This window comes from Carcharhinus amblyrhynchos, chromosome 1 (assembly GCF_965287045.1).
Source record: "Carcharhinus amblyrhynchos chromosome 1, sCarAmb.v2.hapA, whole genome shotgun sequence".
Lineage (NCBI taxonomy): Eukaryota > Metazoa > Chordata > Chondrichthyes > Carcharhiniformes > Carcharhinidae > Carcharhinus > Carcharhinus amblyrhynchos.
Window position 1 is genome coordinate 137,579,307 of NC_137324.1, and position 26,243 is coordinate 137,605,549.

General features: G+C 41.4%; 1 protein-coding gene across 2 annotated transcripts in view; it reads left to right on the plus strand.

The window, feature by feature from the left end:
* The first annotated feature begins 1,817 nt into the window (after positions 1-1,817).
* otud4 (OTU deubiquitinase 4) overlaps positions 1,818-26,243 on the plus strand; it is a 116,198-nt gene continuing 91,772 nt past the window's right edge. For both annotated transcript variants that reach the window (XM_080193309.1, XM_080193315.1), the window contains exons 1-4: positions 1,818-2,126; positions 15,171-15,254; positions 15,830-15,880; positions 25,809-25,855. In XM_080193309.1, coding sequence (XP_080049435.1) covers positions 1,965-2,126; positions 15,171-15,254; positions 15,830-15,880; positions 25,809-25,855 — 344 coding nt within the window. In that variant the 5' untranslated portion in view covers positions 1,818-1,964. The remainder of the gene's footprint in view (positions 2,127-15,170; positions 15,255-15,829; positions 15,881-25,808; positions 25,856-26,243) is intronic.

Here is a 26,243-nt window from a genome sequence, read left to right on the forward strand (position 1 = left end):
GGATAGAGGAAGTTGGAATGGGTCTCCACAGAGATGGAGAACTAATGAGGCTTTCTATTGTCCCTTGTCAGGAGAAGATGAGACATAATGCTGTGCAACACCACCAAACTGGGGGGAGAGTCACAAATCTGTTAGTCCTCACAAAGCGTGATAGATGCATTGGAGATGGAGTGCCACCAGCCAGCTCGCTATTCTGATCATGGTGAGACAGGGGTCTCGCTGAAAGTAAGAGTGCAGGTCACAGATGCTTGTGTCATAGCTATGTGGAAAATTACAAACTTCTGTCATCAGAAGGTGAAATGTCATAGCCAGAATGTCCATTGAAACTCCAATGCAGATGGCACCATGTAGCTGGTCTGCATTGTCTCCTCAGCCTGCCTAGCACACCTTGACACTGAGATGGTTGAATTTACTAACCTTTCTCCTTCCAGGAGATGCTGATGACCCCAATGATCGACCCTTTAAGCTCTTAGGAAAAAATTGCTCCTGCATCACATCCTCATGTGGAACCAGGGACCAGCACAGATAGCCTCATGTTGGGGGGCGGGGGGGAGGGGCATTAAATCATTGGCTCCACAAATAGTGCAAAGTGGTGAGGCACCTCACACTCATATGAGACAGAGAGATCACACAGTGCCAACAGTGGGAGCATCATTGGAGACCAGGACCATGCTGAATCAGAGGCACCTGACCAGCCTCTGGAGATGTCCATCGGGTGGCAGATGCTTTATGTCCAGGGGCTGCGCATGGTGATCCAGCAAAGATCCATATGGGGCTGTGTACAGTGGTGTGGCCAAACGAGCCAACTAAAATGGTGTTTTTGTAAAGCACTCTGGGACAATTGGGCAAGAACTGGAGGAATGCTGAGTTCTCAGAGGGTTGCAGGAAGAGGTTGTAAAGAAAGGGATAGGCAAGGCTATGAAAAAATTTAAACAGAAGGATAAAAACTTTAACCTTGAGATATCGGTCAGGGTGGATGGTTAGCACGTAGGCAACGGTTTTTGATGCACGTAAGGTTTCAGAGGATTAAATCTGAAAATCTGTCCAAATATTGGAACTGTTAAGTGTGGTGCCATCCGAAGTACAAATGAGATTTTCACCCACAGATGAACTGAGGCGAGGTATGGATGAGATATTATGGAAATAGCTGGCCTTTGTCTTGATTGACGGGGGGGGCGGGTGTGCAGTTGTGGGGGAACGCAACTTGTGATGGAATAGGACAGCCATTTTACTATCTATCAAGCAAACATTGTCATCGGAGGCCCTGGTCAACAGGAAAAAGGGCAGCATGAACAAGTTGGACTGAAGAGCCTTGCTGTGAAACTCTTATGACTCTAGTATACATCCTCAATTTTCATTGCAGCATCATGAACGACCACGCTTTTAACGGTCCACGTGCTTATATCTGAAATTTCCTCCCCAAACTTCGCTCTCTTCCTTCTAAATGAGTCCTTTGAACCTACCTCCGTGACTAAGCTTTTGGTCGTCGGCGCTAATAGCTCTTTATATGGCTCGCTGTCAAATTTTGTCTGATAAACATTCCAGTGAATTGCCTTTAAAAACTAGTCCTGTGATTGAGAATGATTTATAAGCGACCAAAAGGTTAAATCTTGACATTTGACTCCGACATTAGGGTCTCCTATGACACACTGGCCAACCCTCCCTGTTTGTGGAGGTGATCCTGCTCACTCTCGCTTCCTTTTTCCGGTGAGGCTTCGCGCTGTACTCTGGATCCTGTCGTCCCTTTACGGAGCGGCGCCTGCGCAGGAGGAGGCGGCGGCGGCCAAGGGCGGACTACATCATCCAGAATGCATCCTGTCAAAACAAATGGCCGCACTGAGTGGGACTCTTGCTGCAGGACAATCGTATCTAAACGCCTGGAACTTTGTCCAGGAGCAGAGAGCGTGGTGGAGCAGTTAATGTAAGCATGTGCTCGCACAGCAGGCGTGAGGCGGCCACTTGAGATGGAGAGGGGCGGTACTGCCGGTAAAGGCAAAGGCTGCGAGGCCTCGGAACGCTGTCATCCCGGACAATTTCTGTTGGATGAATACTTGAAGAGCCAGGGTCTATACCGAAAGAGAATTGCCAAGGATGGGTCTTGTCTCTTCAGAGCTGTTTCTGAACAGGTTCGCTCCTTAAGTAAAATAAAAATGCTGTTACATGCTATTGTATCTGTCTATAATTGAATTAGATATGTTACTTACAATCAAGACATCCAAAAAACAGCTCATACTATTTTCTTCGTTGCCTTGCATGATTGGTTGCAATTCGTTTCAACAAAAACTGTTGGCCAGTTTATACTCTGGGATTTCTCCTGTACATTAAAGATGTTAAACTTGTTGGTAAATAAGAACATAAGAAATAGGAGCAGGAGTAGGCCATCCAGCCCTTCGAGCCTGCCCCGCCATTCAATAAGATCATGGCTGATCTGTCGTGGCTCAGTTCCACTTTCCCGCCCTCTCCCCATAACCCTTAATCCCCTCTCTTATCAAGAACCCATCAACCCGCTTCTTGAAAATATTTAGCGAGGCAGCCTCCACCACTTCAACGGGCAGAGAATTCCAGAGATTCACCACCCTTTGAGTGAAGAAGTTCCTCCTCAACTCCGTTCTAAACCGCCTCCCCTTTATCTTGAGGCTGTGCCCCCTAGTCCTACTGTCTTTTTTGAGCGGGAAGAGTCTCTCCACCTCTATCCTATCCATCCCATTCATCATCTTATACGTCTCAATGAGATCTCCCCTCATTCTTCTAAACTCTAACGAGTACAAGCCTAGTTTATTCAGCCTCTCCTCATAGCTCAATCCCCTCAACTCCGGTATCAGCCTAGTAAACCTCCTCTGCACTCCCTCCAGGGCCAAAATATCCTTGCGCAGGTGCGGCGCCCAAAACTGCACACAGTACTCCAGCTGCAGCCTCACCAATGCCCTATACAGCTGCAGCAAGACCTCCCCACTTTTATATTCAATCCCCCTCGCTATGAAGGCCAGCATCCCATTCGCCTTACTCGAGCTAAACAAGTGTAAATAATTTACATGGTATTAAAGTATGTAAATTATGAGATTATTGTTTGTGACTTTATTACAATGTTTCCATATTTTACCACCAATCTCATCATAACTTGTTAACGTTTTTAACATTTTGAAGGTAATTTTTAGCCATGTAGTGTGAAAGTGTATTTACATCTAGGTTTGGAATACTAGGTGTAAATGTTTGAAACAAAGAACTTGCATTTATGTAATTTTTTTAACGAACTTAAGATGTCCTAATGTTTCCCTCTGCCAGCCAAGAGCTTCTGAAGTGTAGATGCTGTTGTAATGGGGCAGCCCATGGTATGTGCCACTGTTTGGACGTTTTTCTGAATCTTTTTGATCAAAAAATTTGCATTGTAACTTACTGTAAGTTTGATCTTGTAACAGTGTGAGAAGGAAATTTGGGACCTCAGTGAATGGTGGCACCAATATTGTACATCCTTAACCAATGAGATTTAAGGATTGTGAAAGGCATGGTGCTGAAGAGGTGTGTATTAGTGTCAAATCAGTACAAAATTAGATATGAAAAGATTTGGTTTGCAAAGGGGAGAAAATTTCTTAAAAATGTCTATTTAACATGTTTCAAAGTGTAATGATTGACTACATGCAGGAATGCAATTTAACTTACTGGGTCAGAAAGGTTGACAGGCATCACATTAAAAATGATTGGCCATTCAAGTGGAGGAAATTTTTGTTACACAAAGCCTTAGTTAGACTACATATGGGAATTGTGCATAATTCTGAGCAGTGCACCTTAGGAAAGATGTATTGGACCTGGAGTACTTGAATGTTAGTGCTTCAGGGATTAGATCATGAGGCATGGTTAGATAAACTAGTTATATATCACTTGGAATAGAGGATGTTATGTGGTCCTTTTAACTGATGAATTTGGGGCTTTGAAAGGAACTTACAGCATTGGGAGAGAACTTTTTGTGCTGATGAGGAAGTCTAATAAAGGCAAACAAATCCTTAGAATCTGACAACAGCCGTTGATACCAAAGACTAGAAAACACTTTCTTTTGAATAGCCTTCTTGTGAAGTGTCAAAAGCTCTTACAAAAAAAAGTAGTATTTGCTAGCTGAATTGACAAGTTTAAACCTATGAATGATCATCTTTGCTAGCCATGTATTATGGAGTTGTGGAGCCATGGTAGGTAAATGGAGATAGGATACTGTGATCATATTGAACAGTGGAATAGATCCTGGGTTAACACTTGTTCCTACGTTCCCAGATAAGTTTTGGTGATTTCAGAACTCGTGGCGTATTTCAATCCCTGGAATTCACTAGTCAAATTGCGTATTAGTAACTGTGGCACTGACATGCTATGCTGTTAATTTTCCTGTAAAAGCAACCTGTTAAAGGAAAACGTGAGACTGAATTTTGCCTGGGGATGGGGAGGTTTGTATTGCTGGCTCCATAGAATCACTACAGTGCAGAAGGAGTCCATTTAGCCCATTGAGTCTGCGCCGCCTCTCTGAAAGAGCATCTTACTCAGGCCTGCCCCCAATCCCAATTATCGTGGCTAATTGATCTAAGCGGTAATTTAACATGGCAAACTGACATAATCTGCACATCTTTGGACTGTGGGAGGAAATTGGAGTGCCCAGGAAAAGCTCACACATCACATTGAGAACATCCACACAGACTTCCACCCAAGGCTGGAATTGAACCTGGGTCCTTGGTGCTGTGCAGCCTAATTGTGCTGCCAATGGAAGGAAAGTTGGTACCACACTGATTTGATTTATTATTGTCACATGTATTAACATACAGTGAAAAGTATTGTTTCTTGTGCACTATACAGACAAAGCACACCATTCATAGAGAAGGAAATGAGAGTGCAGAATGTAGTGTTACAGTCATAGCTAGTGTGTAGAGGAAGATCAACTTAGTGCAAGGTAAGTCCATTCAAAAATCTAACAGCAGCAGGGAAGAAGTTGCTGTTGAGTTGGCTGGTACTTGACCTCAGACTTTTGTATCATTTTTCCAATGGAATAAGGTGGAAGAGAGAATGTCCAGGGTGTTTGGGGTCCTTACTTATGCTGGCTGCTTTGCTGAAGCAGCGGGAAGTGTAGACCGAGTCAGTGGATGGGAGGCTGGTTTGTTTGATGGATTGGGCTACATTCACAACCTTTAGTAGTTCCTTGTAGAGCAGAAGCCATACCAAGCTATGGTACAACCAGAAAGAGTGCTTTCTATGGGGCATCTGCAAAAGTTGGAGAGTTGTAGCTGACATGCCAGATTTCCTTGATCTTCTGAGAAAGTAGAGGTGTTGGTGGGCTTTTTTAACTATAGTGTCAGCATGGGGGGGGCGGGGGAACCAGGATAAGTTGTTGATAATCTGGACACCTAAAAATCTGAAGCTCTCGGCCCTTTCTACTTTGTTCCTGTTGATGTAGAGAGGGGTGTGTTCTCTTTTTTTACGCTCCCAGAAGTCTATGACAGTCTCCTTTTGTTTTGTTGACATTGAGGGAGAGATTATTGTTGCTGCACCAGTTCACCAGATTCTCTATCTCATTCCTATACTCTGTCTCATCATTGTTTGAGATCTGACCCACTATAGCCATCAACAAACTTGAAAATCGAATCGGAGGAGAACTTAGGCACGTAGTCATAGGTGTATAAGGAGTATAGTAGGGGGCTGAGAACACAGTTTTGTGGGGCATAGGTGTTGAGGATGATCATGGAGGGGATATTGTTGCCTGTCCTTCCTGATTGTGGTCTGTGAGTTAGGAAGTTCAGGATCCAGTTGCAGAGGGAGGTGCCAAGGCCCAGGCCACAGAGTTTGGAGATGAGTTTCATGGGGATAAAAGTGTTGAAAGCTAGCTATAGTCAATAAATAGGAGTCTGAAAAAGATGTCCTTGTTACCTTGGTGTTCCAGGGTTGAGTGCAGAGCCAGGGAAATGGCATCTGCTGTGGAGCCAGGTTGTCCGGGAGGCTGGAATTGATTCATGACGTTCAATGAGGCTAATATTCACGAAGACTGTTCTGCTCCAAAGATGAGCGTTGGACTTACACCCCTCAGTTGGAAGAGGTCCTACTCTTGAGAATTTCCAGCTATTTGCTGCAGCAGTCCCTGTGACTCCAGAACTCTGTGTAGTGTTTGCTGCTGGGACTGCAAAGGAGGCCCTTGGATAAATTCAGTGGACCCTAGACTGAGATATGTCCTTGGCTTTTTGGGTGGGAAGGGATTGGGCTGCCGGAGGAGAGGGATGGGGAAGTAGATTTTGAAAGGCAGGCAGGACGAAACAAAGGGGGAGTGCTGGATTAGAGTAGTAATGGGCAACCTGTGGCCCATGTTGACTGTTTCCCTCAGACAGTGTTGCGACATTCCACAGGTTTCCATCCGTGTAGCATTTTCTCTACAAATATAACTGAAGTGAAACGCAGATAAAGGAAGGGCAAGTGAAGTGAGGTGCGTGCTGATTGCACACAACATTGACTGTGATGGTCATGTGCTACCTCTCTGTCCTATCAAGTGTAAATATTTCTTTTGTTTTTACCACTTGAAGTTGATAGTTTATTAATATATGAATTAGTCAGCATTTTCTATAACTTATGAAATATTCAACATATTAAATGTATTAAAACTCATTCATGGGGTCAGAGTGAGCGTGCACAATTTCAATCTTGTAGCCCAATTGAGATACAGGAAGTCCACTCATGCAGCCTACTCATTGGCTTAGGTGTCCCATCACTTGATTAGAGGCAGGGGATAGTGTCCCTAGTGTGCACAAGCCACTTAATCAAAACATACACCCCTTCCCTCCTGCTTTTTCCACAGTTATTTAAAAATATTTGTCTTCTGAATCTAGCCTGCCTGCCCCTGCGAGCCATTTTGTGGCATTGGCAGTGTATTATTTAGGTTAATTACCTTATTAACAAGCTCAATTGCCCATTAACTATTTATTTAGAAATAGCAAGTGGGCTGTCAATTTTGGCACACACCCACCTTCAGTTTATGGGGATCTAGTCAGGGATGAGCAGGAAGGCGGTGGGCTAGTTGTCATGCCTGACTCTGGGCTGTGAAATCCAGGCTAAAGTAACCAAATTGTGCAAAGCAAAGACTAATAAAACACCAGTAGATAAATGACCAATTAATATAGTTTTATAGTGATATTGGTTGAGGTATAAAATGTTGCTGATGACACTGGGAGATCTCCCCTGCAGTTGTTCAAATAGTACTTTCAAAGCAAACATACTACAAATGGGCTGTGAAGTATTTTGGAATTTTCCGAGTGCATGATAGGTGCTGATTTTAAAGCATAACCTAGAGTTTCTCAAGCTTATCAAGCCATGGAACCCCTATGGACCTCCCAAGAGCATCAGAGAACCCCAAGCATTCTCACAGTGTCGATACTTTTTTTTGCTGCAATTACAAAAATCAAATGTAAACAAGTCTTTTCTAGCTATATCTATGCAGGTATTTGGAAGAAGCACACAGTTACAAATACATTCACCAGCTACATGACTACCTCACATTAACCCCTGACCAAACCATCCTCACTAGCACCTTAACATTGACCTTTGAAAGTAGCACCGCTTTAGAAGTGGGTAATGTGGTATAAATTTAAAAGTTTCCTTATTAGAAAAATACTTTAAGTCTTACCCATTCCCATTTTTGATGGGATGAATGATGCTGGAAAGCTGATTTTCATAAGACACAATCTCCTTTCTCCCTCACAAACATAGACACATTTGCCTCGCACCCTCACATACACTCTTCTTTCTCGTATTGACATACACATCTCTCTCACATATTCTTGCCCCTTTCACACATGCATGCTCACTCCTCTCTCTCTCAAATTTTCTTCCACATATTGTTTTATGGTCCTCCCTTTATTCATTTGCTGTAAGCCATATTTAGTTTATGAAGCAAAATACATAGACCTTTTTATATCATTCGTGACTTCAGGATGTCCCAAAGTGCATTATGATCAGTGAAGTTCTTTCGAAGCACAGTTACAATTAATTGTAGTTTTAGTGAAGTAGAAACAGAAAATGCTGGGTACGTTCAGCAGGTCTGGCAGCATCTGAGAAGAGAGAAACAGAGTTTATGGTTGAGATCTTGCCTATTTATCCTGTCAGCTGATGGATGGGGCAAGCCGGTAAGATTGCGTGAGAGCTGAGGGTTCAGGTTTGTGCCTGATTTCTCACCTCTTGTGTTCCTACCGGCATCAAGTATCTGGCAAGATCAGTCTTGCACTCAAAAAGGGTGAAATTAGAATTTAAATATTACCAGTAAGCCCCAGATGGATTCATCTGGGCTCACTCGCCTCTGCGGCCTGGCTGGTGAAGGTTCTCTTCGGTGAGGATCATGTATGGTGCTGCTCAACGGGGACCAGAAATGTTGGCCTTGCCAGTAGTACTGGAGGCCATTGAGACCCCCCGGGAGGGTGCCCTCAACTGCCCACCTGCACCCTGACAATACCGGCCTGGCACATTGGCAATGCTCACTGTGTAGGGATTCGGGGGCGGGGGGTGGTGCAGTACTGCACACTGTGACCAGCGTTGACCGGTTTGTGCATGTGGGGGATAGAGTTGGCTGCAGAGTCCTGTGAAAGCAGGGGGTGGGGGGCAGGATCAGTTGCAGAGGCCAGCAGGAGTGGGGAGGGGAACTGGCCACAGAGGCCACTAGTAGCTGGGAGAGGTGGTCACTTCACAGAACATACAGATCTGAGCATGCACAAATGTTCCCTCTGTTACTTTGTGCTGGCTATGAGTGAGCTTAGGCCCAGCCCCCTCCACCTGCTGGCCAGAAAGAGATTTGACTTCACTTTTTTTGACAGAGTTAGTAGGTTTCATTTTTAACGTGCCCAAAAAAAGGGCACAAATTTCCCCCATTTTCACATTGATTTGGCACTTAGGGGGCGATCTTACCAAAGAAATTCTATGTTTTGAGTCCATATATAACTGTGCTGCTGAACTGTGTTTTAGTGATGTTGATTTGAGGAATATATATTGGTCAAGACACTGGAAGAACTCCCTGCTCTTCTTTGAATACTGTAGTGCTTTGGGATATTTTACATCCACCTGAGATGGGAGACGGGGGCCTCTGTTTAATATCTCATCTGAAAACTGGAAGGTGCAACACACTTATTCCATAAATCCAAATGGTGAAGGATAAATTGGAGCCAATCTTTTATAACCATTTATTTGTAGAGATACAACACCTTCTAACCCAACAACCGCCGTTTCACTCACTATCTACTTATAGGTGCACAAACGAATCCCCAATTAATGCCCACTATCTGCATACTATTAACTACAAATACATATGCAATGAACACAGTACCCAGAATAGAGCTTGAACCTATGACTTTCTGAGCCTTGAGTTGAGATAATTACCACTAAGTAAAGGATGTAAAGTGAGATTATACTTTGTTGACTTCAATCAAAGTTTGATTAATTTGCCATTTAACCATCTCCCTTGCTTTGAGATGAGGCTTCCTGATTTTCTTCCTTACACATTTATCACTTGCTGTTCCCACTAGTTGAGTCTGAACTCAGAATTTTCTGAGGTAACAGAGAATTTGTGCTTCTGCATCGAGAATTATCTTTCATCCTGTTGCTCAATCAGGCAATTTCTTTGTTTCACAACTTATTCCACCTGTGATCTTTTCCATTATATTCCATTTCAACGTTTAAGTGCATCCTTTTTGATCCTTTACTTTTCTCAGCTGCAAACTGCTAACTTCTGGCCATGATTATACTTAGAGTCATAGAGGTTTACAGCATATAACATCATTCTTTACTTTTCATAATTGACACACCCCAAACCTCAAAATACTTGTTTTGTTTTCTCTTTTTCTTTTCTAACTTTTGGAGAACATCTTGCATAATCTTGACTTTAGAATATTTGGAGAAATGGGAACTGTTTCTTCCATGAATCTTCACATTGTGGAATAGCTGATTCTGCCATTGGGAATCTTGGCTTCTGAAGCAGTTCCTTTGATTCCTTAACTGTATTTGGCCACATTGACTGGCCACAATTTGGAGATAATACAATGTACTTGCAGTCCCAATCAGTAGGAAATTTATCAAAATTCCATGCTGATGTCCGTTATTACAGAAAATAATGGCTTTACTGAGATCTGTAGAAATCCGTCAACTGTTGAAAGACAGCAGTCTGATTTCATTTAATTAGTATGACAGAATGGTTACTGCTCAGGAGGAAGTAATTCAGCCCTCCCAACCTCTGGTTCTCTGCATGTATAGTTTAATTTTTATTCCCTGCAGGTACTTTATCTTTTGAAATCTATGATTGAATCTGCCTCCACCATTCTTTCGTTCAGGCATTGTATTCCAAATTCTAATCACACATTACAAAAAATAAAATTTACATGTTGTTTTTGGTTCCTTTGTCAGTCACTTTAAATCTGTCTTATGGTTCTCTTTACCTCTGTTACTTTATCTACTTTTCCTGAGACCCCTCATAATTTTGAACACCTCTGTCAAATCTTCTCTGAGGAGAACAACCTCAATTTTTCCAACTGCTCACGTACTTGAAGTCTCTCATCCTTGGAAATATTTTCATAATCTTTTCTGTGCCTCCTCTGAAGTCTTCACCTCCTTCCTGAAGTGTGGTGCCCAGAATGGAACATGCTATTCCAATTGAGGCAGAACCATTATTTTGTAACTGTGTCCTTGCTTTTCTGTATTCTGTACCTCTATTTATAAAATTCAGGATCCTGTGCACCTTATTAATCCCTTTCTCAACGTCCCTACCACCTTCAATGATTTGTGTACACCTTCCCCATGGTCACTCAGTTCCTGCACTTGCTTCAGAAATGTACTCTAGTTTATTTTGCTGCTCTTTGTTATCTCCATTAAAGTGTATCAGTTTGCATTCTCTGCATTAAATTTAATCTGCCATGGATCTGTCCACTCCATCAGCCTGCTGATGACCTCTTGGATTCGGTCACTATCCACCTCCTAGCTCTCTTTGCTTCCAAGTTTTGTGTAATGTACAGATTTTGAAATTGTGTATGTTCACCTGAGTCTAGGCCATTTATTAGAAATCAAGAAAACCTCTGGTCGTAGTACTGGCCCTTGCAGAGCACCATTGTACATTTTTCTCCAGTCAGATGAGAACAAATTACCACTATTATCCTGTTTCCCATCACTACTACATCCCCTGCCTCCAGGTGTAGGTTTCTTTTTATCTCCACTTCTATTGCTACCCTCATTATTCATATGACTGTAGTAGACAGTCATATAAATATACAAGGATTCCCTTGTATATTTGTTGTCGATCTCTTCTCATGTTCTTTCTTTGTTCCTCTTATTTCTCTTTTCACTTCCTCCTGATCTTTCAATATTTACCCTGGTTCTCACTTTTATTATCTGCTCTATCCACTCTAATCCTATTGAATCTATGCAGGTTTGTGGCTTCTTTGACTTTACATTGTTGCCATGCAGGATTGACGATCAAGTTTTTGATGCATCTTAACATGGAAGCGGATACAGTAGTGACTTTTAAGGGGCACCTTGACAAGTACATGAATGAGGTGGGAATAGAGGGATATGGTACCTGGAAGCATTAGGGGGTTTTAGTTAAGTTGGGCAGCCTGGTTGGTGCAGGCCTGGAGGGCCGAAGGGCCTGTTCCTGTGCTGTAATTTTCTTTGTTCTTTATTCTTTAACATTTACATGGATTGCAGCAAGGGGGAAAAGAAACATGAAATACTATTGAAAAATGTTGCCAATGAGGAAGAATACTGTGAGGGATATGTGCTCAGGCAAATGCAATTCAGTAACTGATTGACTACTTTGGTCCAGTGTCTGGGTTAACTTGTGTAACAGTGCACCTTTATTGCAAATTGTCCATCAGTCAAATCACTTAACCTGGACAATTTTCAAGGGTTTGTTTCAGATGGTTTTGCTTTTTACATGGATGGTTTAATCCTTGTTCCAAATGAGATATGTAACTTCAGTTGCTGTTGCTGTGTTTGCCGCTCTTTTTAAAGCTGGTGATGCATCCTTGCATACTTGCCTAAATATATCATGCACGTGCAGACCCAGCTATTTTAGCTCATAACATTCTCATGATTTAGATTCAGTCCTTCAGTTCACAAGTCTGGAGTGTGTGTAATGTTCTTTAACACCAAAACATTGTGGTCAATCAATTCCTCACTTCCTTGATTTCTTGAATGTACTTTTTCTCCTAGCAATCTTTCCTGGCAGATTAGGTTTCTCTTTCAGTATTTTAGTTTCACTATTCACTATATTCGAAGTGGAAGTATACATTAACAGTTTAGTTACCAACCATGGACAGTGTGCCAATCTTAAATTCATGTTTCCCAGTAATTCCTGAAGTTTGCTGATTATTTGTCCACCTTTGCCTAAACTGTATCGTTTTTGATTAGGAATTACAGTTATTCAGCTAAATTATCCAAGTGCAACTATTTTGATGCATTGTTGTACCTTCCATTTGATTTTAAGAAATAATATTTCTTATGTTCTTATGTTATGTTCTTATGTTCTTATCATCCCATATCTAATATTCATAGCAGGCTTAGCTTTTTTTCTATCTACTCATACCTTCATTTCCTCCTCACTAGATCTGCAATCTCAGTGTGGTGTCTGACAACTGTTTCAGACCAGCTTTGTACTTAACATTTGGCTGTCTCCTAAACTTCATCAGTTACACACAGCTGCCTGGTGTGTATTAAGTAAATATTGTCTTATCTCACAATTCATTTGATAGTTTATTTCAGTGGCCAGCCTTGTAAACATAGACAGTTGTTATTAATATGAGCAACTTTTAATATCAACAGACTCAAAAAGTGTCTTGACTTCACTCAGACATTTAAGGAAGTTGACCAAGTGTTTTAAGTGCCCAAATGATAGTCGTTGAATAATAGAATCCTATAATGTAGAAGGAGGCCATTTAGCACATCAAGTGTGCACTGACCACTATCCCACCCAGGCTCTATCCCCATAACCCCTTGACACCAAGGGGCAATTTAGCATGGCCAATCTACCTAACCTGCACACCTTTGGATTGTGGGAGGAAACTGGAGCACCTGGAAGAAACCCACGCAGAAATGGGGAGACTGTGCAAACTCCACACAGACAGTGACCCAAGCTGGGAATTGAACCTGGCTCCCTGGCGCTGTGAGGCAGCAGTGCTAATACTGTACCATCGTGCTGTTGATTGAAAAGTAAACTGCTTGAGAGACTTGTCACGTAGATTTACAAATTTTAACTTCTGGCACACTCCTGATTAATTTACTCCACCGTTAGTGTCATAGAGTTATAGAAGTTTACAGCATGGAAACAGCCCTTTCGGCCCAACTTGTCCATGCCACCGTTTTTTTTTAAAACCCCTAAGGTAATCCCAATTGCCTGCATTTGGCCCATTATCCCTCTATACCCATCTAACACATGTAACTGTCTAAATGCTTTTTAAAAGACAGAATTGTAGCTGCCTCTACTACTACCTCTGGCAGCTTGTTCTAGACACTCACTACCCTCTGCATGAAAAAATTGCTCCTCTGGACACTTTTGTAACTCTCCCCTTTCACCTTAAATCTGTGTCCTCTGATTTTAAACTCCCCTACCTTTGGGAAAAGATATTGACTATCTGGCTGATCTGTTCCTCTCATTTTATATCACCATCAGCCTTCTACGCTCCAGAGGAAAAAGTCCCAGTCTATCCAGCCTCTCCTTATAACTCAAACCAGCAAGTCCTGGTAGCATCCTAATAAATCTTTTCTGCACTCTTTCTAATTTAATAATATCCTTTCTATAATAGGGTGACCAGAACTGTACACAGTATTCCAAGTGTGGCCTTACCAATGTCTTGTACAACTTCAACAAGATGTCCCAACTTCTGTATTCAATGTTCTGACCAATGAAACCAAGCAAATTGAATTCCTTCTTCATCAAACTGTCCACCTGTGACTCTGTTTTCAAAGAGTAATGAACATGTACCCCTAGATCCCTTTGTTCTGTAACTCTCCCTAATGCCCTACCATTAACTGACTAAGTTCTGCCCTGGTTCAATCTACCAAAATGCATCACCTCGCATTTATCTAAATTAAACTCCATCTGCCATTTGTCAGCCCACTGGCCCAATTGATCAAGATCCTATTGCAATCCTAGATAACTTTCTTTACTGTCAACAATGCCAGCAATCTTGGTGACATCTGCAAAAGTGACCATGTCTTCAGCTGCCAAGGCCTAAGCCCAGGAATTTCTTTCTACGCTTCCCTACCTCACCCCTTTAAAATCTGTCTCTTCGACCAACCTTTTGATCATCCTCTTTAATCTAGTTTTATGTGACTTAGCGTAAAATATTAATTAATGCCTTTTTTCCTTAAAGGTGCCATTGACATGCAAATTGTTTTCCTACAACCCAGGAAGATTCAGCCCTCAACCTTTCACTCTCCCATGCTACTCCTGCTTAAAATTTCAGTAGATCGTCTGACCCACACATTTATTGAAGGAACTGATTCAATATAGACATAACAATCTCATTCTTATGTTTAAAAACAAGCTTTGACTTACTTGTGTTTAATGCGACAAGACATTAGCTTAAACAAAGGTCTGGTTGATACTTGGTTGCAGTCATGCAATATTTTCTTCACGTGGAACCTGAAGTTTATAAACGATCATAATTTCCCTATGATTTATCTTGGGAATTTAGAAGCAGCAACAGCTACCCGAATCTGTGTATTTCTGCCACTTCTCTCCTTCCCTGTCTCCATCCATCAAAATCTAGGTTGTCACTTCAGTCCTTCCAAAGAGACTTATTGAATGTAAAACATCCCTTGGAATTTTAAAGAAGAGGAGAGGCGTTCAGCCTGATGTTCTGGCCAATTGTTGTGCCTAAACCAACACCACTAAAACCGATTATCTGATCATTACTACGTTAGTGCTTGTGGGACAAATTGGTTGCTGCATTTCTGTCATTGCCGACAAGTACAACACTTTAAAAATGCTTTGGGATAACTTGAGGCACTATATAAATCCAAATTCTTGTTTGAATATTGGCTGGCACATGACTTAAATAATGTCAGCAGTGAAACATCACAACTTCCCCGACCTTAAGTAAACAAAGCTACAGGAGATGATCAGATTGTAAATAATTTATTGAACAACTTCACACAGGAATTATTTCAGTTTGTTTTTTTTTCAGGTTTTCCACACACAGTCTAAACACCTTGAAGTGAGAAGAGCTTGTGTTTCTTACCTGAGGAGGAACCGAGATCAGTTTGAAGCGGTATGCTTTTTTTGAGGTTTTTTAAAAAAAAGATTTATGTATCCAAACACGGAAATGGAAAATGTTATCCCTCAGTGGACAGGCGAGAAGATGACTTGCTTTGATTTACGTCAGAAACTATCTTGATCTGACTACTGAATACACCATAGCTAGTTTGTTGTCCCCCTTGTGAAAGAAAATAAATCTTGTATTAGTAGAGGAAGCATCATTTCTTTTGCACAGTATTTTGACATAGGACATATTCCTTTTTAAAATTCGCTTTTCAATACCACGACTATTAAGATATGGTAACTCATGTATATTCAGGAAGCACTTCACGTAAACTTTAGGGTAGTCTAAATCTAGAACTTTCCTTTTTCTAAAAAAACCCAAAAATCTATTATAATTTATAAATTATGATTAATAGTTGTAGAACCCCTGCCTAACCAACTGCATTAAGCCACCACAGAATTAAAATACAAATCAACCATGATCTCACTGAATGATAGAACAGGCTTGAGGGGCTGAATGGTTCACATTTGTTTCTATGTACTTATGCATTGCATCAATTATACCATTTTACTTAACTTTTGCAGTTCATCGAAGGATCATTTGATGAATATTTAAAGCACCTTGAAAAACCACAGGTATGTTGTTGCAGTTTTTTATTTCTATATAAACAAGATGTTATCTGAGCCACCAGTGAATAGTATCTCAATTAATACCTGGAAACTTTAGGTGGAAGGGGAGCTGAATTTTCAGATTCGAAATGATACTAAAATGTAAAGTTGTTCATTTTGTTTTAAACATTTGGGTTGACACTTAATTTAACCTAAGCAACTTTGAATTATTTGATAATTAACTATTTGTAAACACCAAAATCTCACGTTGCTGTGTTATTACATTGCTTCATTCAAATTGTTGGATAATTCAATATTAATTCGTTCAGCAAATAACTTTAAATTATCAGGAATAGGCTGTAGCTTTGAGATAAAGGTAATTTGAAGTTACTTGTTGATTGGAACACCCACAGGATTGGGTGCAGAGCTGGTTTTACACATTTCCTGACTTTTCTGTCCATGGTCTTCACAATTATCTCTATTGTCTTTGTTACAAGAAGACTTGATGGTTCATAGCTGATCAATGAAGATTCAACAAGTGCCTTTAGCAATTAAAAAAATTGGCCTGGATCTTCTCGTTAACAGCAAAGTGGAGGCATATGCTGCTGACTGCATTTTAAAACAACGTTCCTACATTTTTCATAGGCTGCAGCAGGAACTTGCTCTTCTAGCTGCAGCATGAATCCATTGGCAAGGTGAAAAGTGAGCAGGGAGGCCTAGTTACGAGATGCAATTCCACCAACGCCATGCCAATTTTGACATCTCAAATTGAAGCCCCACCCTTCCAGAATGGACAGTAAATTGCTTCCAGTTTGCAGAAAGTGGACTAGCAATATCAGTTGAGGACGATGATTGATACATGGAAGTGTGATATAGCAGCCATCACAGAGACATGGTTGAAGGAAGGACATGATTGACAACTCAACATTCCAGGATACAGAATCTTTAGATGAGACAGAGGAGGGGATAAAAGAGGAGGAGGCATTGCATTATTAGTTAAGGAGTCAGTTACTGCAATAAGCAAATTAAAAGTGGATAAATCTCCAGGTCCAGATGAATTGGGCCCTAGGCTGCTGTGGGAGGACAAGCAGGGGCGCTGACCCAAATTTTCGATTCCTCTCTGGCAACAGGGTGAGTGCATGATGCTTTGGAGAACAGCTAATGTGATTCTGCTATTTAGAAGGGTTGTAGAGATAAACCAGGAAACTACAGACTAGTGAGCCTCACATCAGTGGTAGAGAAACTTCTGAAGGAGAGCATCTATTTCCACTTGGAGAGACAAAGCTTGATCAGGGATAGTCAACAAGGCTTCGTCAGAGGGAGGTCATGCCTAACAAATTTGATTGAATTTTCTGAGGAGGTGATTAGGTGTGTAGATGATCTAGTTGTACAGTTGATAAGTGTGTACAGTTGATATAGTTTATATGGATTTCTGAAAAGCCTTTGACAAGGTCCCATGTAGGAGACTTGTAAGGAAGGTAAATTTACATGGGATATAGTGTAATTTGATAAAATAGATTCAAAATTGGCTCAGTTGAATGAGACAGAGGGTGATGATAGAAGGCTGCTTTAGTGACTGGAAGTCTGTGTCCAGTGGCGTACCACAGGGATCTGTATTGGGCCCCCTATTATCCATCATTTATATAAATGGCATAGATGACTATGTTGGGAGGTAGGATCAGTAAATTTGTGGATGATAAAGATTGGCCGGGTGGTTAATAGTGAGGAGGAATGCCTTGGGCTACGTGAAGATATAGACGGAATAGCCAAATGGGCAGACAAGTGGCAGATGGAATTTAACCCTGAAAAGTGTGATACACTCCAGAAGGAATAATTTGAAAAGGAAGTACTCAATGAATGCTAGGACACCAGGAAGTTCTGAGAACAAAGGGACCTTGGCATGTTTGACCACAGATCTCTGAAGGTGGAAGAGCATAGGGAGCACTTGTCTTTATCAATTGAGGCATAGATTACAAAGGCAGGGAAGTCATGTTGGAGTTGTATAGAACTTCACCCAAAGGGTGGTGAATCTGGAATTCCCTGCTTTTAATTTAACTTTGGTCAGGCCAGAGCTAGAGTACTGTGTGCAGTTCTGGTCGCCACATTATAGGAAGGATGTGATTACATTGAGGAGGTGCAGAGGAGATTCACCAGGGTGCTGCCAGGGTGGAACATCTAAGTTATGAAGAGAGGTTGGATAGGTTTGAGTTGTTTCTGTTGCAGCAGTAAAGACTGAGGGACGACCTTATTGGGGTGTACAAAATTGAGAGCCGTGGACAGAGCAGATAAGGAGCAGCTGTTCCCCTTAGTTCAAGGGTCAGTCACGAGTGGACATAGGTTCAAGGTGCAGGGCAGGAGATTTAGGGGGGAATGTGAGGAAAAACTTCCTTACCCAGAAGGTGGGGATGGTCTGGAATGAGCCAAGTGCTAGCAGATGGAATTAGGTGAGAATTCAGGTGTTTCTAATGTGTTGATGTGGACTTTATGGGCCAAAAGGCCTCTTCTGTGCTCTATGATTCTATGAATATCTATCTTATCCTCTTTAGTACTATTACTAATATGAACAACTTCGAAGGTGTATATAAGCGTAAGTAAATATTTCATATGATGCCATTGTTGTAAAGTGTCTCAAGGCACTTCACTGGGGCATTATAAAAAAAAAATACAATACTGAGCCACATAAGGAGAAATTAGGCAGAGTCTTCCCAAAAATGCAGTATTGACTCAGGTTAGAAAACTCGTCTGAAACTTGAAAGTTTCACAGCTGTCTTTTCTTGGCATATTGAACATTACTCTGTATTTAAAGGGGAAGTGAGATTCACATAGTCAGGTGGAAGGTGGGGCCTAAAGACACCAGCAAGTCTGTGCCATTTTTAAAGGGCACCCCAATCACCAACTTAAATAAAAGGACCCCCCCCCACCCCACCCCACCTAATCACAGTGCTGACATTGGGACATCCCCCTATCACAATGACAACATCGGGGCATCACCCTCCCCTACCACTCCTTGCAGGCATTGGATTTCTCCATTCTTTTCCCTGCAACCCCCACTAAACATAAGGGGATTCCCCCCAATGGGGCTCCTGGCCCAGGCACTGCATGGCCATGTCCCTCACTATTGGGGGCTATACTTACCTCCTTGTCCCCAGCATGGTCATCACAACTGGTTTTCAAAAAGGATTTCTGCTGGGTGGGAGCATAACGCATGGGCAAATGTTACGGTGGCAAGACCAGCAAGTAGATGTTACTCTACGTTATGGAAAACTTTGAAGTGCGCTTTCTGCTTGTTGCCATTACATGTGGATGAGAATCCAAGCAAGTATCAGTCGGGAAATGTTCATGCACCATTAAGTATGTTGTTCTTACTAAAACAAAAGTGCTGTCAATATACCAATGTAAATTAAATGCAGAAGCTTGGAGTGGTACAACAACTTTTATTAATGAAAGGATATGAAATTCCACTCTTAGGTTATTCAAACTGGATGGCAAACATCCTATGTAAGACAACAAAAAATGTCTGTTAAAGTCAATGCAGTTCTACAAAGGTCCACTGAAACAAAGCTGGTTCACAAATAATTTAGAATTGTACCTTTTTTTGCCTTTCCTCAGAAATCAGTACATTACTAGTAATAACATGGTAGAACTTACAAAAATCCCAATTACGTAGGATTGAGTATTAGAAAAACTCAAGGGGCTAAAGGTGGACAGGTCACCAGGACCCAGTGAACAGCATGCTATGGTTTTAAAGGAAGTGGCTGCAGAGAAAGAGGACCCATTGGTTGAAATTTTTCGTAACTTGCAAAGCTCCAGGAGGATAGCAGGAGATTGGAAAATAGCCAATGTGACACCCTTGTTCAAAAAGGGAGAAAGGCAGAAGGCAGGGAACTATAGGCCAGTTGGTTTAACATCTATTATTGGCAAGATGCTGGAATTAATGATCAGAGGAAATAACTGATCATTTAGGAAAACCTTTTTGATATGACTTTATGTAAAGTAAATCATGTTTCACAAATTTCCTTGAACACTTTGAGTACATAACGGAGAATGAATTGAGGGAAACTTGTAGATGTAGTGTATTTACATTTCCAAATGGCATTTGATAAGGTGCTGCATAAGAGGCTGGTGCATAAAATAAAAGCCCATGGGATTTGAGGAGGTGTGTTAGCATGGATTGAAAATTGTTGGATAGAAAACAGAGAGTTAGAATGAATGAGTCCTTTTCAGATTGGAAAGCTGTAACTACTGGAGCACTGTAGGGATCAGTTTTGGCTGGCAATTGTTCAATTTTTTCTATTAATGACCTGGAGGGAGAAATAAAATGTAGAGATCCAAATTTGCTGATGATATGAAGATATTGTGATTCTGCAAAGGGATATAGAGAGATTGAGTGACTGGATGAAAGCCTGGCAAATGAAGTTTAATATGGGGCAGTGTGAGGTCATGCATTTTGGTAGGAGGAATCAAAAGGCAAACTGTTATCTAAATAGAGAAAGTGCAGATGAGTAAAATGCAGACGGACCTAGGTGTTCGAACACGTGAAACAGTTAGGGGAGTCTAAAAATAGAGGGCATTGGTAAGAGGGGAGAGATACAGAAAGGTCCACGGGGCAATGTTTAACACAGAGGGTGGTGAGTGGCTGGAATGAGCTGCCAGAGGTAGTAGTAGAGGTGGATATAATTTTGTCTTTTAAAAAGCATTTAGACAGTTACATGGGTGTAGAGGGATATGGGCCAAATGCAGGCAATTGGGACTACCCTAGCATTAAAAACTGGGCAGCGTGGACAAGTTGGGCCGAAGAGCCTGTTTCCATGCTGTAAAGCTGTATGTCTATGACTAAACACAAAATGCTCGCAAGCTGGTGGAACAAGTAGGCAAATGGCATTTTGGCCATTATTGCAAACGGGTTGGAGTTTAAATAGGGAGATTTTGTTGCAGTTGGACAGGGTGATGCCTTACCTTTCATACTACGTACAGTTTTGTTCACTTACCTTTAAAAGCATATGGTTATGTTGGAGGCAGCCCAAAGGAGATTCATCAGGCTAATTTGTGATGAGAAGGTTGTCCTATCAAGAGAGACTAAATAGCCTGGATCTGTATTCCTTGGAGTTTAGAAGAGTGAAGGTGACCTAATTCAAACATAGAGTTCATGAGTGGGGGGCTTGACCAGGTAGATGGTGAGGTGGTATCCCTAATGGGAGAGCCTTGAACAAGGGTTCATAGCTACAAGAAAGAAAACTGAGGTTCATTGAAATATCTTCTCGCAGAGGGTGGTGAACCTCTGGAATTTTCTGCCCCAAAGGGCAATGGAAGCTGGATCATTAGAAGTATTTCAAATGGAGGTGGATTGAGAAATAGAGGGCTATGTGGAAGTAGCACAGAAAAGGAGTTGAGGCCAGCATAGCTCAGCCATGGACATTTCGAATGGCGGGACAGGCTTGAAGGGATTGGTGGGCAATTCCTGCTTCTATTTCTTGTGTTCTTGTGATTCAGTGCTGGATTGATTCTTAGTAAAAAATGTGATCAGTCATTTTCAGGGATCATTGTAGGGAAAACCTCAGGGAAAAATGAATTATTATTTTAAAATGTATTTATTTTCGTAAATAATAAGTCTGTACATTCACCAGTTTAATTGTGAATTCTGTTCATTTACCTGCTTCATATCGCAAGCATTGGTGTGGAACAATGTTGATATGCAGTTGGTGGAATGTGTCCAACGCTGTGCTGGTTTTGCCAAGGTGCATTTATCTTCAAGTTTCCATGCAAATTGATTTGTGTAAGCCCAAGCATAAAATCCTTGAATCAGTATACCAAGCATCTCTTAATCAACTGGAAAAGATTGGCACAGGGCATCCTCCAGGAGGGGGATTGCGCACAATGTGCTATCCCTTCAACTGACTGACTTGATGCTATTGCTCGTACTTTTTAATTGGCTTCAGTGTATGATTTTGATCTGCCCTTGATGCATTGGACCTGCGCCAGCAGTCAGTTGAAAATACACACTTGTCTTGCTCTGCTGTAATTGACTGCAATTATAATAACCTAAATTCAACAGCACAGGGAAAGCACAATACAGCCAGGCTTCAGCTGACTACTGCCCACTGCAGGTGACAATGCTGGATTTATCTGACCACATGTGTCTGTGCATCTGAGATTCTGGGAGTAACATGATGAGCCTCCCTGTGAGTGCAGTTGGCAGAAACACACTGTTCCAACTGGGGTGCAGCCAGTTTTGTGGACAGGAATGCTTTAGGCAGATGGGCTTTTGAACCTGTGTAAACGATCATAGATAATTGATTAAAGCAGTTATGAACTCACTTGTGTTTATAATTTCACAGTCTTTGTCACTCATTCTGAGTAGAAATCATGCATAAACGCCAGACCATTTTTGTTCGATTAAAGCTCAAATCCCAGTTTGATGGTGAATATTCAATCTGCCTGCTGAAGAAAAAGAAAAATCATGAGTTGGAATGGTGTGTCATAGGCTCTATTCGGTCCTTGGACCTTGGTATTGTTTCTGTAGATATAAGCAGCTAAAGATACGCTCTGGGTCATAAGGCAAGTGAGGTCCATTTCATAGAATCATAAAATTATGACATCACAGAAATAGGTCATTTGACCCATGGTGTCTGCACCAACTCCCCAGACAAACATGTTTTTGTGGCATTCCCCTGCCTTTTGTTCATATCTGTGCACATTGTTTCTATTCAAGTAATCATCTAATACCCCCTTGAATGCTTTGCATTATTGATACAGTGCCAAACTAGAATATCTAGAATAAAAATCCAAAAGGCAACCTTGTATATAATAAATAACTTTAGAAAATTATTTGAATGCAAACAGGGTTGTGAATTTGAGAGAGGATGGGTAAGAATTTGGAGAGACACATGGAAGGATGGCCAGTCAATTTCTTTCTTCTTTTCAATTTATTTGTTTTCAAATTGACTCTTGATAGCAAAGAAAGCATCTTTGAAGAAAACAGATAGAAAGGGAAGGGTGAAAAGAAATTTGTTGAAGACAAGAGTGTCTCTTGGTTTTCACAAGCTGGCAATTAGAGCGGATGGATTCATCAATGTGTAAGTGAAAATGCAGAGATTGAGGTAGGCTATTTATAGGTAGTGGAAAGGGGTCATGGGAAGATGTAAGTGTAGTGGATGTAATGGAAGTGAAGAGTGGGATGAAGCTTAAGTGATATCGGGGGGAAGAGAGTCAAACAGAAAAGAGAATGGTAAATACAAGAATGAAAGGAGGGAAGCAAATGAGAATAGTAGCACAAAGACGTTAGAAAACAGGTGAGAATCAATATATCCTCTGAATTATTATATGAGATTATTTGAGTTGATTTTGTGTGGCATTGCACGCACACAAAATCAAATCCATGTTCAAGACGAGCAGAATTTTTGTGCTGAATATTCTGTCCTTTTTTAGTTCTATTTTGAATTTTTACATTTATGTTTATTATAGAAATGGTTTCTGTAAAATATGTCATGAAGTAATTATATCCCTCGCCCGCCCGCCGCCGCCAGTGGTGGCACTGCACTGTTCCACTGGTAGGAGAATGTAATTACAGCATGACAAATTTGTGTAGTCAGTTTCCATTATGAACTAGAATGTTGGAATTTGTGATTAGTTGATAGAAAATGCTCTAGTAGGGCAACAGGCCGGGAGACATCAGAGGAGGCTGTTTAACAGGTTCCGTGCTGGGTGCCAATGCCACTGTGCGTGTTTGGCGCTCAGACTTCCACTAGTAGGGAGCTGGTGGCCTGACCCCATTGGAGTGAAGGGAGGCCATGGAAGCCCCCTGGCAGGTCAGAGGTAAGAGGGATTCCCCCTGGGCATTTGCCAGCCTGGCTCCCTGGCACTACCCAAGAGGTAAAGTGAGAGATCAGGACTGCTGGGTTGGGGAGATCGAGGTGGGGAGGTGTCGGGGCTGGCCCGGAGACGTGCAGGAGGCTAATATTGGGGGCTGGAAGGTTCAACAAGCCAGTGATGGGGGTGGTTGTTGTGCTGGCCAGAGATTGGGACTACTGCGCGTGCACGATCTCCGCAATGTCAGATCGGTGCATGCACAGTGGCCTGCTCAGCGCTGTGCTGCCAGCTGCTACAGTCGGAGTAGGCGCATCTACAGATTTTCAGCATGAATCTCCCTGAGGCACTCTGATGAACAGTGTGGGGGAGATTCATTTTGAAAATCCGGCTGAAAAAAACAGTGGGTGTTGCTCCTGTTTTTACATGAATTCGGCACTTAAAATTTTTTTGGGAGAATCTTGGCCTTGATCTTTTTTATTTATTCAAGGGGCATGGGTGTCGCTGGCTAGACCAACATTTTATGCCCATCTCTAATTGCCCTTGTGAAAGTGGAGATGAGCTGCCTTCTTGAACTGCTACAAGTAATTTGGTGTAGGTACACTCACACAGTTGTAATGGAGGGAATTTCAGGATTGTGACCCAGTGACAGTGAAGGAACAGTGATATACTTCCAAGCCAGGATAGTGTGTGGCTTGGAGGGGAGCTTGCAGGTGATGGTGTTCCAATATGTCTGCTGATCTTATCCTTCTATATGGTAGTGGTCATGGTTTTGGAAGAGGCTGTCCAAGGAGCCTTGTTGAGTTCTTCAGTGCATTTTGTAGATGGTACGCATGGCTTCTGCTAAGGGAGTGAATGTTTGTGGATGCAGTCCCAGTCAAGTGGGCTGCTTTGTCCTTGATGTTCTCAAGTTGCTTAAGTGTTGTTGGAACTGCGCTTATCCAGGCAAAATTCCACCATGTTCCTGATTTATACCTTGTAGATTATGAAGAAGCTTTGAGAAGTCAGGAGGTAAGTTATTTGCTACAGGATTCCTAGCCTCAGACCTACTCTTGTAGCCATAATATTCACGTGGCTAGTCAGTAAAGGGCAATGATTAGAATCTCTCTTGTTCGAGATGGTCATTGCCTGGCACACGTGGTGCAAATATTAATTGCCACTCATAAGCCAAGCCCAGATATTGTCAAGGACTTGCTGCATCTGGACATGGACTGCTTGAGTGTAACCGAATGTAGGAGATAGAATTTGGGGCAGAGTAAAGGGAAGTTTATCAATGTTTGAAACTAATGCTATATCAAATATATAAATCATTTCGGTTAGCTTTAGTTTGTTTTATCATCCACATTGATATACCTCATTTAGATGGACCATCTGCATTAACCTCTTCTGTGTTGGTGTTTATGTTAATCTCTACCCAAGGCTGGATCATATTCCCTTGTGTCCTTCCTGGATATGTTCTTTGCAACACTGTTGACTGACTCTTCTGAAAGACTGGTTTCTGATATTCCTCAATCTTAACATTAATTGTTTAATTTCTGAATAATTATTGCCACAGTTACAACACTGAAGTTGTGCGTTTTAATATCTATATAGATAAATTTTCTTAAGCTCTGTTTTTACAATTTGGTGTTGCTTCAACACTGACAAAAGCCAAATTCTGTCATGTTGGTGTTAAAATAACTGATGAGAAAATCTATGCTTTAAAATATAAACCAAAAGGGAAAATGCAAGTTTGCACTTTGAATTGTGACAAGTTCTTGGCATTATTATGTAATTTTCCAGATAATGAAATACTTTTGTAAAATGGATTTACTTAACTCTGGTTTTCCACTGCCGTATGTATTGTTCTCCAAAGGTAGGCAAGTGAATGTTGGATTTCTAACTATTCGGTCTGTAAAAGATGCATGGATGTCTTTAATTGCTTTCCATACGTGATGACATCCCTCCCCTCAAAACTTCTCCTTAGAGAGTTTTGCTGTTCAGCATTCATGTTTGATCTGCCAGCTAGGGATCTGAAAAATGGATGTTTCCACTTTTTGGTACAGTAGTGCACTCGTTTATATGCTGAAACTAAATTTCAAATAGTATTTAAAACATTTAACCTTTATTAATTTATGAGCAGATTCTAAATTGCCTTTGTTTTCTAACACAGGAATGGGTTGGACAAGTGGAAATCAGTGCTCTTTCACTCATGTACAAGTAAGACCACCTTGGATATTTATTTTACTGAAGCTATTTTGTGCCTTGTAGAGTTGGGCATTTTTACTTCCTATTTGTTTCGTACCAATTTGGAAATGTATCAAAAGAAAGAAGTTGCATTTTATAATGCCTTTCATACTGGAAGGGCATTTCAGATATGTTGCAACCAATTAATAACTGAACAGGGCCTTGATTTCACTGTCATTCGAAAGGCAGCATCTCTGACAATGAAGCACTTCCTCAGCAAGGTCAAGTATTGGTCTTGACTATACTGCTGAAGATCTGAAAGGTCTTAGGACACAATTATTCACTGAGTCACTGATTTATTTTTCATTTTTCTTATTGTGTGGGTATTGCTGGCTGGGCCATCTAATTTCCCTTGAACTGA